At 34.1% G+C, this 14,820-nt stretch overlaps 1 protein-coding gene across 1 annotated transcript in view; it reads left to right on the top strand.

Annotated features, from left to right (window-relative positions):
• The window catches only part of WDR36 (WD repeat domain 36), a 38,072-nt gene that overhangs the window by 18,398 nt on the left and 4,854 nt on the right, over positions 1-14,820 (top strand). Inside the window, exons 14-21 of the mRNA XM_008014117.3 lie at positions 147-312; positions 529-637; positions 2,397-2,476; positions 8,343-8,450; positions 9,855-9,952; positions 10,352-10,497; positions 13,494-13,613; positions 13,797-13,878. Coding sequence (XP_008012308.2) covers positions 147-312; positions 529-637; positions 2,397-2,476; positions 8,343-8,450; positions 9,855-9,952; positions 10,352-10,497; positions 13,494-13,613; positions 13,797-13,878 — 909 coding nt within the window. The remainder of the gene's footprint in view (positions 1-146; positions 313-528; positions 638-2,396; positions 2,477-8,342; positions 8,451-9,854; positions 9,953-10,351; positions 10,498-13,493; positions 13,614-13,796; positions 13,879-14,820) is intronic.

The raw sequence follows: 14,820 nt of genomic DNA, 5'->3' as shown, positions 1-14,820 counted from the left end.
ACACCCCTAAAATCCAGATTTATTTCAAGATTTTAAAGGATATTTAAGTGGCAGCTTATATATTTGAATGAAGGAATCAGTGTGTATGTTGTTCAGAAAGAAACATTGCCAATTCTGATTTTTTTCTTTTGACATCTACCTTACAGCTCACAAGGGATCTGTTAGAGGTGTCGCAGTGGATGGATTAAACCAGTTGACAGTTACAACTGGTAGTGAAGGATTACTCAAATTCTGGAACTTTAAAAACAAAATTTTAATTCATTCTGTGAGCCTCAGTTCATCTCCAAATATCATGTTGCTACATAGAGACAGGTAAACTTTTAATGATAATGGATTTTCTTTTTGATTCTTTTGGTAAAAGTTATAAAGTCACAAGTTACCAAGTGGGACAAATCAGACGATTTAGTAAAGAACACCATTTGGCTTAATTTTTCCCAAAGTGTATTTGATTTAACCAAATTCAAGTGGATGTGAGACTTTAGTTCAAGGGTTTTTTGTTTATTAAAACTGGTGCATTTATCTTGCTAGTGGCATTCTGGGACTCGCCTTGGATGACTTCTCCATTAGTGTTCTGGACATAGAAACTAGGAAGATTGTCAGAGAGTTTTCTGGACACCAAGGCCAAATAAATGACATGGTAAAACAAACTCTAACTGATGAAACTTTACTCATTTCTACTTTTATTTGGGTGTGTCATCCTTTAATAGCCTTAAAATCATTATATGAGGTGGTCATCTATTTTAATTTGCAGGCTGGTTTTTCAAAGATTTTAAAGGAAAATTTTGAATTGAAAGTTTAATATTTTTCAGGGAGTTGATGCCATCAAATTGAAATGTAAGTTTTAGAGCTCATCTTTTTTTTCATTAACTCTAAACAAGGCCAAATTATACTTTAGAGAATGAATGATCCATTGGCATATATGTCATTCTTAATATTAAAATAGGCTGGGAGAACTCATTTCTGTTTTACTGTGTATGGAATGAATGAATAGTAGAAAGCCATTTGCCTGGAATACCTGGTATCTGGTTTATTTTACTTTAGTGCTGTTTTTAGAGTTTATATATCTTAACTTCAAAAGGGTTTAATTAATAAAAATATGCTTAAGTTTACTATTATATTCTTATAATGGGATGTATGATGGAAAGAAGTAAACTAGTTTAAAAAGCGTGTTTAATTAAAAAGGACTTTTAAAATAAATTTGTCACTTGAGGACCATATTAAGTATGTGGTATCATTTTTCATCTATTGCAGATACGTTGATTTGCTTGAAAACAGAAAAAGTAAAATAAAAATAAAATCTTAGTACTTAGTGACAAACCCAACAGCTACATTTACTAGTTCTCACACCAAAAATCGGAATTTACTCCTTTCCTTACAAATTGAAGGAAAAAAACCTGGTCAGGACATTGTGTTCTGCAGATAGGAGGCTGGCAAAATTACACATCAACGGAATTTGTTTTGACAGCATCTGTAGAAACGAGGATGGGATTGGGTTAATTGTGCTGAAATGACACTTTTGCAAACATCTGTCAGTGTCAACTTGCTCTCCCTATTTCTTTTTCAAACCTTGCTTTCAACTTGTATATCTCGAGTTTCCTTGCTCAGTAATAAGGTACTCCCGTTAGTTAAATCTATGAGCATTTATAACATGACTTTACCTGTCAGAATCATTCTTTCCCATCCTTTACTATCTGTACCACCCTTTTGTAAATTGATCTATCTGTAACTTGAGATTTGAGTTCCCATTATATTACTGCAGCCTGATGAACAAATTAACATTTATGTATCTTGGTATCATCTACTAATTTAAACTGCTGGATGAACAATCTACTACAACTGTAAACTGTAAAGTTTTTCCTTTTGGGTCATCTTTCACCTGTGATCTGATTTGTGCCTCACAACCCTTAGGTACTACAGGCAAGGAGATCTATTATTTATCCATTTTCATAGCTAGAAAAAATAATAGATGGCATAAGTAGTTTATTTAAATTTATTTTGAAAATCTGATTATAATTTGTTTAGAAATAAACCATTATTAAAAGAGAAAAGATTTTTAACTTAAGCTTCAAGAAAAGCAAGCCCTTATCACACACATAAACATAGTCTATAAATAAAGATTATGATTTGAAAATTAATGCAGTACACTTAACTTTTTTAACTTTTAATAATTCATTTAAAAGTCTAATCTTTATCCAGATTCCAAATCAGTGGTATTTAGGAAGTGGTATTTTCTTTTATATAAAATAAGACAGTTTGAATGTTAGTCAAATTAATTTTTTGATGAAGCCTGCATTATCTTTTCATTTATTACATTCTTTAAGGTGTTAACTATATATACATACACATACATGCAAATATATTCATATATATTTATGTATTTTTTTTTTAATTTAAAGGCTTTTAGTCCTGATGGCCGTTGGTTAATAAGTGCTGCAATGGATTGCTCTATTAGGACTTGGGACCTTCCTTCTGGGTGGTAAGTTTATATTTCTAAATCCCTAACCTCTATAAGATTTCTAAGTTATTTTCTTCACATGTGACTTTTACCTATAGTTAATGGGTTATATGCTTTGTCAATGTGACTATATTTGGAGATTTTTCTGACATGACTATATTGTATCCTTGGAGTGTTTTTGATAACTAAACAGCAGGTAGTAGTGTCATGAAATGTAGTAGAAAAATGAAATCTTACTTAGATTTTCTCATCCTGCAAAATTGAGATACAGAAGCAAGTTGCCTAAACCTTAAGAAAGCTCATTTGGCCTTTTTGATTCTCCAAAATAAAGCTCAGACTTTAAGATGGCAAACTTTTATTTTGAGTTTGTTTAGTTCGTGCTGAATTTCGTTAAAAGGTCAAACCCCTTAACTTTTCCTTTTTGTGTGTCTCTTCTGTTTCTCTGATGTAATTCTTAAAAGAAGGCATTTTAGATAGTCTCAGTCCTTTTTGTGTTGCTTATAACAGAATATTGAAACTTGGTTATTTCTAAAGAAAAGAAGTTTATTGTTTACACTTTGGGGGATTGAGAAGCCCCGGGTCAAGGGGCCGTATCTGGTGAGAGCCTTCTTGCTAGTGGAGACTCTCCGAAGAGTCGCAAGGTGGTATGGGGTATCACAGAGTAAGGGGGCTGAGCGTGATAATGTAACAGCTTGAGTCTGTCTTCCTCTTCTTATAAAGCCACCAGTTTCCCTTTCATGATAATCCCTTAATCCATGAATGGGTTTATCCATTAATGAAGACAGAGTCCTCATGATCCAATCACCTCTTAAAGGCACTCCCTCTCAATACCGTGACATTGGGGATTAAGTGTAAACATGAGTTTTGGAGGGGACATTCAAACTATATCTTAAAGTGGTAAAAATGTGTGTCTTCGGATTTGGTTAAAACCTGACAAATGTTCAGAAATCTATTTCATGGGTTGAAATTTGCTACTAATCCCGGACTTTAAAGAGAAAACAACCAATTCTGTAAATCATATGAAAGAGGAGACATACAGAATGTGTGTGGGCTTTATTGTTAAAAATTAAGTAGGTATAGATACCATGTAAAATCATATCATTTAACATAAGATTGCTTAGATGACTATGAAGAAAGGAAGAATTATGGGAATAGCAAAACATCTAATTTAACAGTAACATACCATTAGAGAAAGATAGGTGAGAAAAATGGGAAGGAAAGTGGTACTTTTTAATCTAAAATATTCCTAAATTAAGCTCTATTCACTTCCTCTTCCTACTCAGGAATTGAATAAGCTCATATATGAAAACAGTTTGTCCTTTAGGAGGGAAAAACTCTGATGTCCTCAGTTCCCTTCAACTTTGAAACAGGCCTGAGGCATACCTACCCATCTTGTGTATACACTGGATTTATAGTAAGCACAGCTAACGATTGTCACTAGTGGATCCAGCTTTAATAACCAGGGACCTTTGTCCACAGGTGTGTCTCTTTCACTTAAAATAGAGTGAAGCAAAATCTAATTTATTGACCATATCCTCCTTTGGCTTCAGAAAGTTCACTAAAAGTTGGTATTTCTTTAATTAAAAAAAATTTTGTTAAAGACACTATTAGAAATATTAGTGGTCTGTCACTTCTTAGGCTGTTGCTATTTTCTAAAAGTTAGTGTTATATAATTTGAATTGCTTTAAAATAAGAAAGTTGTATAAATAGTAGAGTTGGCATAATGCCTTTTTCATTTTCCTTTTTAATAGTTTATATTAGTGGGAGAGATTATTCAGTAGTAGTAAAGTGGCAATGTATTTTAAGTGGTAAATTTGTCTTTGGAATGGAAAAATTAGGATCCGAAAGTAGCATTCAAAGCCACTAACCTTTGACTCAGCATTAGCCTTTTGCTGAATTTATTATATCAGTAAAAAGTTGAATAGATTCAAATCTGATAGCTTTTCAGTTCTAGTATCTTTATTTTTAGGTGAACATAGGCAATTTTAAGTGAATAGAGAGGCATGAAGCTGGGTGTAGCACAAGAGCAAGAAGTGACCACATCGAATTGTTAAAAGGAAATGTAATAAAATCTAAATTGATTGGAGAAAAGTATATTTTTATTAAAGAAAAAAGTTTTTGGTTAACATTTGAAGTGGACCAAATGAGAGAGCTGGAATAACTTTCCAACAACTGCTGCTGCTTAATAGCAACTAAGCTAAGATTTACAATGTGCTGCTAGGCACTGTATATGCTTTTTTTTTCATATCCTAACAAGTTGCAGGTACTATTACTGTTATTAGTCCCATTTCAAAAATGAGGAAGTGGAGGCTATTTGAGAAATTAAGTGATTTGCCCAAGGCAACATAGTTTATAAATGACAGAGCACAAAATAAGCACAGGAGAAAGAAATAGGTTTCTTAACAGTTATGTTATCATCTTTGCTCAGACTGTATTTGTCTCGTTTTAAGTATGAACTGATTTTGTTGGAAAAAAAAACATAATTAGTATGACAGCCTTTGGAAATTACTAGTTCTTCTTTTAATTAAATAATTTGAATAATGAAAACACATTACATAGCCTGGAAAGTGAAGCTATCTATGAGTAAACCTTTGAGTGTATTAACATACAGGTATATCCATCTGGAATTGTGCCTATCTGAAACAAATTGCATGGGTGTTAAACTTTCCTGTAAAGTTTTTTTAAACTGCTGAAATATTTGTTATGTTTGTAAAATTTTCAGAGGAACTGAGTTGAAATTTTTTGTCTCTGAAGTTATCATTCTTCTACCACTACCACCACCTTTTATGTCTGGTTGTTTTTGATCTAATAGAAATTCGGATTGAATTCTTTTTTTTTTTTTTTCCCCGAGACGAAGTCTTGCTCTGTTGCCTAGGCTAGACAGTGCAACCTCCATCTCCCAGGTTCAAGCAATTCTCCTGCCTCAGCTTCCTGAGCAGCTGAGACCACAGGCATGTGCCACCATGCCCGGCTAATTTTTTTTTTTTTTCTTTTAATGGAGTTGGGGTTTCACCATGTGGCCAGGCTGATCTCAAACTCCTGACCTCAAGTGATCACCCACCTCGGCCTCCCAAAGTGCTGGGATTACAGCCGTGAGCCACCGTGCCTGGCCCAGATTGCATTCTTTGAGGGGTGAGAAATACATAAAATTAAATAATCTGAATAGAACTTTTCATTTGTTCTGTCTCACCCAACCCCTACTACTTCCTGAGGAGCATTACGTGAGAAGAATTGGAATAGACATTGTTTTGAATTTCTCACTGAGGCAGAAACATCCCCTTCTACTCCTTAAAGATTTCTGTGGAAGGTGATTTTAGCACTTTGGAAATAGAACATATGGAAGCAGTCTCCATTTGCTCAGAATAATAATCAGAAACAACCTTCTGAATGGTTATGCAGGGCTCAAATCTTGTAAATCTGATCCCTTAGAATAGGAATTGTATTAATATTCTTTGAGAAAAAATTATAAGGTACCTGCGACTTTTTTTTAACATTAGCATGAAACTATATGGTAGTTTTAGGTCTGGGATGAGCCTGTGCATTTATGTTTTATGAACTAATGTGGCAGTGTAGAATATGCTGTGTATGTGGAAACCACCTTCCTCAATTTGGTGGTTTTATATAATGGAAGTCCCATCTACCCACACACCACAGCTGTGGAAATGAAGTTACACAATGAAGTTGACAAGATAATTATAGTATGAAATAAAATAAGTTTCCTCAAGCAGTAAGCTTTCTTTTTAACAGATAGTTCCTAAACATGTTAGGAGGTTTTACCCTTCACATATGTAAACTTCTGATGAGTAATATTCAGACAAAGGAAATACCTTAAGATTTGAAATTGCCGTGTTTTAGGTTTAATCTTTGTATGTGTTATCTTCATCTGTGGATTGTTTGGATTAAGTGACTTAACATAAATAATTTAATAGTCTGTGGCATAGAATAAGTGCTTAGCAAATGTTTTCTTCTTCCCAATTCCCTTGATTCCCAATAAAAGCCATTCTTGTGAGCTTTCAAAACAGACTTGAAGAGAAATCAGACAAGTTATTGCTTCCTTCCCCATAATGGACAATTAAACAGCAGTCGTTTTCCTGAACACACTTTGATGTGTGTGTGTTTGTTTTCGGTGCTTCTAATTGTTGTCTTTTCTTTCCATCTTGCATTCATTGTTTAAGGTTTATATTTTTATTGACTCTTTCAGCAAATTGAGAGAGGCATTTTACCATGGGCAAGCAACTTAATGTCTCACACTAGACAGTCTTCATTTACATTTGAGCTGCTCACAGTGTGTGTCCCATGAATCACCAATGTAGGCATACTCTGGGTGTTTGTAAGCTATTGCCCTCTTTTTGTGTTTTAGTTTCAGTAGTAGCTTTACTATAATTTATATTGGCTAACAATATAAATTGGGTAGAACAGCTTAGGTGAAAATCCTGACCCAATTGCTTTCTACCTTGAGCGAGTTTTCAAATCCTACTGGACCTCAGTTTTCTGGACTGTATGGTAAGGACGGATCTGCCTTATAGGGTTTGTGAAGATTCGATTAGTTAGCACACTCAAGTGCTGAGGATACTTCCTCACACAGAGCACTAAAAAAGTGTTAATCTTGTTCTTGAAATAATTTGTATTAATGTACATCTGGAACTTGAGTCATTTGTGTGTACCTTCCTGTGGATAATATATTGGCTTCAGAAAAGCTGTAATTAAAAACCAGTATACTCTCCTTAAAGCTGTTCTCACTTTTAGCAAGCCTAAGGAGTGTTTCAGCAGGATTCAGATGAGTGTAGGCCTTTCTCTTTGCTTCTTAAATCTACCTCTTTTCACTTCCTGCTACCACCATCCTAGTTATTTTTTTGATTGTTAAATGATTACTACCATACTGTCACCATTCTGTCTGCTCAAATATATTCTGCATTCTTATGGCAAGTTTTCTATGTAAGTGAAGATTATGCCGCTAGTCTCCTCTTAAGTGATTAATGACTTTCCATCAATTATAAGATTGAAACAAACTCAGGTGTTTGGTATGTAAGACATTGTATGCAGCCTTATGCTTATGCTTAATGGTCCTACAAAACTGCACTCCTCACTTTTCACAATTGTATTTTCCCTTGCCTTATCCACCACCTTTCTCTTAGCCAGGAAGTGCTTTCTCTTCCAGACACCAATATCCATTGAAATCCTGTCCATTTGTAAAGCTCCTCTCAAACATAAGTGTTCTCTGTGAAGCCTGTTCTGAGTCTTCTACCTGGTTTGTAGTTACTCTCCCTTTCACCCCAACTTGTAAATCCGTTCAGCAGTTTAAAGCTGTGGGGCTAGTTTCCATAAATTGCTTTATGGTTCTTCTCTAGAGACTGAATTTTCATGTGTTTCATGTATAGCATAATTACTTATTTCAAAAACAGGTACAGTTGCTCAAAAGCTTTTTTTTTTAATTAGCATTCTTATTTACATCCATTTTGTTATATTACTTTCTCCTTTTGCCTAAGCTTTTCATTAGTTTCACTGAAGTAACAAAAATATAGAATACTGATAATTAGATTTATTTTAAAAGTTATGTCTTTAGAATTGTCTCCAGGTCAGTCTACCAAAATTTAGTATTCGAGAAAAAAAGATTTCCTCCTGCTTCCTCCCTGTTGTTGAAACTGCTTCTCCAGTTAGTTGGTCTAGTGAATGTTGTCTTTCTCATTAAGTGAGATTATTTTCACATAGTAACTTAGTTAACAAAGCTATTTATTAGTGGTGACTTTCTGATCGATGCTGGTGATTTAAGAAAAAAAAAACATTTTCTGCATCTCTTATCCCTTGTCTTTTTGGCAAAAATATTTTTGTGAATTTTATCCTTTTTGGTAGAGTTCAAATACTTTTAACATGTTAATTATTTCTGTAGCCTTATAGACTGCTTTTTATTGGACTCGGCTCCTCTCAATGTTTCTATGTCTCCTACTGGAGACTTTCTGGCAACTTCCCATGTGGACCACCTTGGAATTTATCTATGGTAAGTTCTTTCATATGGTTCTGTTTGGGGATGAAGAAGATTGTATTGTCAGAGAGTTAGAGTCACTAAAATTGTCATTTAGGCTGTTTTTAAATTTATTAAATGGAAATGTCACAAGTTAACATAGATTTAATTCACTGTAAGTCTGTGAGTGATTCAGCGTCTGCTCGATAATGTAGACAGCTTTGCTTAAGTATGTATTCCAAACCACGTGATTGATTTTTATCTGTTATCATATTTGGCTTTTATTTGCGGAAAGAATAAGTGAGTTCTAAAAGTTTAGGAAAAGGAGTCCCCAGTCACGCCATGGTTTTCCTGCCAGTATCCCACAACTACTTTATGACCTTGGCCAATCACTTCTGAACCTCAGCCTAGTTTGTCTATAAAATAAGGCACAAGTATAAGCAGAATACTTTCTGAGAGATTTATTCTGTTTGCATGACTTTTCATAACTGTGTAAAGATACTTATGTGATCTTCAAATTTTGATGAACCTGTAAGGGACTATGATTGCTCATAATAAATAGAACATCACCTGGGTTTAGAAAAATTTTGTTTCTTTCCTAACTTTATACATCTATTGGGTAAAAGAAAAAATTGGTTTTTTAAAAAAATTAATGATAAAATGTTGTAATTACATTTGAAGATACAAAAGGAATTTTAATAAATAATAGAAATAGACCCTGTTCACCTTAATTTGTAAAATGGAGTATCTCAGAATCCATGAGGCTTCAACAATTCAGAAAAGAATAGCTGTGAGTACTCACAGCAGGAGTATGGCCCCTCTCTATAAAGTACTACTATTAATAACTTGAAACCTGAGATTCTCAATTTTTATTTTCTATTACAGATTCATAAACTGTGGGAAAAAGAACCTGTCCCCTTTTTTGGGACTGGTATCTACATCCTGATTAGTCATCCATGGCCAGGGTGCAGGCTGAGAGGCAGAAATATGGCTACTTAGAGGGCCATTCTAGAGAAGGAGAATCTATGACCTTTCAGCAACCGCAAGAATATGCAGAGCAAGAATATGCTCAGCATATTCGCATTCTGACTTACTCTCTGAGTTCATCTTTCCTTCTGTTATAATTTACTTAAATAAAGGTTGATATATGTCAAAACAATATATGAAAGTTATTTTACCTTATAAAAGTATTATCTGCTACTGGTCTATCTTTAATATGTTTTTGTACTACGTCAGGAAAGAGACTCAATAATATATTTACACAACTTTGTTATGATGGCATCTATGATGTAAGTCAAGGCATTTTTAAATTGATACAATCTATCTTTGAGGGTTTTTTTTAACTAATAAAAGTCTGTAGTTAAATTCAATATTGTAGAGTGTTTCTCTGAAGAAACTTTTTATAGTTTTTAAAATATTGCTTATGTTTTGATTTTTCAGGTCCAATATTTCCCTGTATTCAGTTGTTTCATTACGGCCACTTCCTGCAGATTATGTTCCTTCAGTAGTAATGCTTCCTGGTACTTGTCAAACCCAAGGTAATTACAAAATTGCAAAGCAATTTTTGAGGTGTAATATTATAAACCTAATATAGGAGATATTGCTACCAAAGGCAAAGTTTAGTGCATTCAATCCAAGTGTTTTTTAACTGATATAAAAGACTTTGAATTACTTCACGAATTTATGCAAAAATATAATTGATGTGGTATTGATAAGCTATCAAATAGTATACCAGTGAAACAGGTGTTTTGGGTCTAGTGATGGGAGTTTTAGTTATGATACAATAAGAAAAAGACAGGGATAAGGAAATGAAATAAATGAACAGTTTACAAGGCTGCATTAAGTGAACATGTTATGAAATAGAGATGGATTTGGAATGAATTAAGTTGCGTTTATATGATAAAAATCTTTTGTTTTACCTGAAAAAATTTTTTAAGATGTAGAAGTATCAGAAGAAACAGTAGAACCAAGTGATGAAATGATAGAGTATGATTCGCCAGAACAGTTGAATGAGCAATTGGTGACTCTTTCACTTCTTCCTGAATCACGATGGAAAAACCTTCTTAATCTTGATGTTATTAAGGTAATAATTAATACACTTAATAGACCCTAAGCATGCATCCAGAAGCATTTTTATTTTTTTAAGCAGAGAGAACTGCTCCTACTTGAGGGCATTAGAAGAGCAATTAATGTGTAAGATAACACCAACAATGCCATTTAATCAAATATTGTTTAATGTGGTGTGATTATCACAAGATACTCATATATATGTCAACTTTGAGAACACTCAGCAGACATTTGGATGTGGCAAAAGTTCATCCTGTAACTACAGAGCTATTGGAAACTGATCTTTTAAAATCCAGCCTCATCACTTTTATATAAGTTTCTAAAACGAGCGGGAACAACTATAGCTATTATAATGTATTTCTACTGCTAGGCATTTGAGGACTGGAGAAATTCCACTAGACTTTCATTTTATTAAGTTAACCCCTTATCTCACACCATACCCTGTCAACTACTGAAAGATTTTTAGGACTTGCTGTGTCAGGGCCAGGTACGTAAGTTAACATGAACTAGGTACTAAATAATGTACCTAGAGAGTATGGTGGTGAAGAAAAAACAGCCCCTTTGTCCTTGAGGAATTTATGATTCTGCATGAAAAATGGACAACTATGGTATCGATTAGTATTATGTTTTATGACTCCCCACTAGTCAGTAGCAAAAACTACTGAAAAGAATACAATAGAGTGAAAAATTTCAGGTTACCTTTTGATCATGAATGCAAGTATTGTTTGGTGAAACTTGAGTTGGTTAGACATACACATACACTAGATCTGTTAGGTGTACTTAAGTCACAGTATGGGCTGTGGTAAAAAGTTTAAGGAACACCGACATAAGTAACTAATAAGATGTAATTATCCTTGTAACTAATAACACAAGAAAAGAAATGTGTGTCTTGGGTAAGAAAAGAGAAGTTTTCACATTACATTTCCTCACAGAAGTTAAAATTGCTTCTTTTTACTTGCTAACTTTTTGAGAGATTAGTCATCAACATAAAGGTGTGCTGTCTAGGAGCATGGGCATGGTATGGAATCTCTTCATCATGCTGTCCACACTGTCAGCTTTAAAGGGAGTACTTTATGAAATAGTTCAAATGCAAGGCATTAATAAGTACAAATAGATTAGTGTGAGGGGGGCAATCAGAATAATGCTGAACTAATTGAACAGAGTTTTGGGGCTACTGTGGTCCTCACTAAGATATAGTTTGTACTGCATAAAATCATATATCAAAACATGAGTGGATTATCTTTATGATGGGAATATGTTAAAACCTCTAATATTTTTATTTTCTGCCGAATAAAAGAAGAGAATGTACCAAGACTATGGTTTACATTTGTCCTGTGGATAACTTCTATTTTTGCTTTTCTTTATAAGACTAGATAATTTGCAGGGCACTATGGAGTTCCTCCAAAGCCTTATGATTTTAACACATCAGTGACTGTCCCCTTTCTAACTCAAGAATGGTGAGTTAGAATGGTAATTGTGACTCATAACAGTCTCCACCATCCTAAAGGGCTCTGCTTACGCTACAGTTGGCAGTGCTTTGTCCTGTGTTCATGTGATCATTTTCTTTTATACCATGGCTTCACTTTGGAATAGAAAGTCTCCCTAGGGCTGCATAGCTCCTAAAGAATGGAAGAATAATGTGAGGTGAAATTGTGAGACTTCTTTATTAGGCACTTTCATCAAATGTTCCTGAGAGGTGGGGCATGGTGGTGCATGCCTGTAATCGCACTATTTTGGGAGGCTGAGGCGGGTGATCATTTAAGGTCAGGAGTTCGAGACCAGCCTGGCCAACATGTTGAAACCCCATCTCTACTATAAATACAAAAATTAGCCAAGCATGTTGGTATGCGCCTGTAATCCCAGCTGTTCTGGAGGCTGAGGCAGGAGAACTGCTTGAACCCAGGAGACAGAGGTTGCAGTGAGCTGAGATCACGCCACTGCACTCCAGCCTGGGCAATGAAGTGAAACTCCATCTCAAAAAAAAAAAAAAAAAAAAAAAAAAAAACAAATGTTCCTGAGATACTGATATGTAGCAATGTACTTACCAAAACAAAATTCTTTCAGTGGAAATTCCAGTAGAGTTTTTCCTAATATAATTTTACTAGCATTTGAAATACTTATAAACCAGCAATCATGTTTTCTTGCATTTTAAAAGCACAGAGTACTAAGGAAAAATTAAAATTCCAACAAAATAGAAGAATTAGAGCTGTACTTTGAAAGATTATCAAATTAGGCCGGGCGCGGTGGCTCAAGCCTGTAATCCCAGCACTTTGGGAGGCCGAGATGGGCGGATCACGAGGTCAGGAGATCGAGACCATCCTGGCTAACACGGTGAAACCCCGTCTCTACTAAAAACACAAAAAACTAGCCGGGCGAAGTGGCGGGCGCCTGTAGTCCCCACTACTCGGGAGGCTGAGGCAGGAGAATGGCGTAAACCCGGGAGGCGGAGCTTGCAGTGAGCTGAGATCCGGCCACTGCACTCCAGCCCGGGCGACAGAGCAAGACTCCGTCTCAAAAAAAAAAAAAAAAAAAAAAAAGATTATCAAATTACTTATAATGTCAGTCTGCTTCTGTCTCCAAAGTTTCTTTGGAGAAAAGTAATTTAAGAAACCCTTTTGTATTAAGCATTTATGTAAATTTTGCTTTTCATCCTGTTTTGTGAGAGAGTTTGTACTCAATACAAAAAGAAATTTAAAATTACTTAACTGTTATATCTTCATGTAAACATTCATATTTCAGAAAAATGAGCTATGTTTGTCCTAGAACTTCTCCTGTGCCCTGTCACTTTTTTTCTGCCTTACCAGCAAGGGTGCTAGAGATCTGCATTGGGAAACCCAGGTTAAGGATAGCTGTGGTATTGGTCAAAAGAGATCGTATTTTAACATTCTTATGTGAAAGAGTTTCATTCTTCTTTTACTTTTTGGTATTTGTTTTAAAATTGATTTGAAATTAAATATTAGAAACTGTTGGCAGGATAATTCCTATTTTTCTTTCTCATTTTCTCTTAATCAGAAAAAGAATAAACCAAAGGAACCACCCAAAGTACCCAAGTCAGCACCATTTTTCATTCCAACAATTCCTGGCCTTGTACCCAGATATGCTGCACCTGAACAAAATAATGATCCCCAGCAGGTAAAAAACAAATTAGAACATTCTAAGTATATCGGTTTATGTTTGTATGTGTTTTGTGTACTTCTTTACGAAGACCTAGTTTTACAGATATAGGGTAAATTAATGATACCTTTTAATTACAAACTATGCATTTTTGGGTGATACTTGTATTATTTGAATAATGTGTATTTGTTTTTGTTTAAGTCTAAAGTGGTAAATCTTGGAGTTTTGGCTCAAAAATCAGATTTCTGCTTGAAACTTGAAGAAGGACTGGTAAATAATAAGTGTAAGTTGAATTATAAAATATTTTAACAAATATCTTTAGCTTATTTTACTTTATATGAGGAGAAATTGAAGGAGATATCAGAGTTCTCAGTAGTTAAGATAGTAAAAATCAAAAGGATTGAAATTTTGGTTTTAATTTTAAATAATTTTAGCATTTATATTAAATAAGCCCACTAAGATCAAATGGTATTGATATTATAAAAATCTGTTGAAGATTTTTCATATATCTAATTTATTTTTTGCTGTTTGGAGATGGACATATTTATTGACTACATTTATAATAAGGAGATCCTTCTTGATGTGAATTAAATGTAAAAGTTTTGTCATTTTTGTAGCAAGTAATTTGCAGGTCTTTTGTTTTTATTTATAATTTGTAATTCAGCAGACTGCTTAGGTAATTTTATATATTCCCAAATTATTTTATTAAAAAGGAAATGTTTTAATCTATCTGTTGTGTTAATATATTTAAATTTTGAAGGCTACAGTCTGTAGCTAATAGTGATTAGCCATAAGAACTGTAATCATTTAAAAAATCCTAGTTACTCTCCTAATAATTTTAACTTATCCTCTTGTTTTGATTCGAATGCTTTTGTTTTCATACCAAGATTACTTGAGTCCACATTAGCAAAAGTCAAAGAATGATACTGATGAGCCCTTGTAAATGACTTGTTATGTTTATGGGGAGACAAAGAAATAAAAACACTGTTGTTTACTATATACTGAAGGATCCAAAAGTGATTAGACTTTTGTCATTGGTGATATTCTTTTTCAGAAAGCTAAAGCATAGTCATTGCAATTCTCAGATGACTCATAAAAATAGCTGTAAGTGTATTGAGTATGTTTTCCTAGGGCGCATATGAAACAATACTTCTAGATAAAAGAAGTAGGTTTGGGCTGGGTAAGAATAAGGGGTGGGGTCTTCCCCCTCCAATTTTATATATTC

Source organism: Chlorocebus sabaeus, chromosome 23 (assembly GCF_047675955.1).
Source record: "Chlorocebus sabaeus isolate Y175 chromosome 23, mChlSab1.0.hap1, whole genome shotgun sequence".
Taxonomy (NCBI): Eukaryota; Metazoa; Chordata; class Mammalia; order Primates; family Cercopithecidae; genus Chlorocebus; species Chlorocebus sabaeus.
This window is presented reverse-complemented; position numbering and strand designations above follow the sequence as displayed.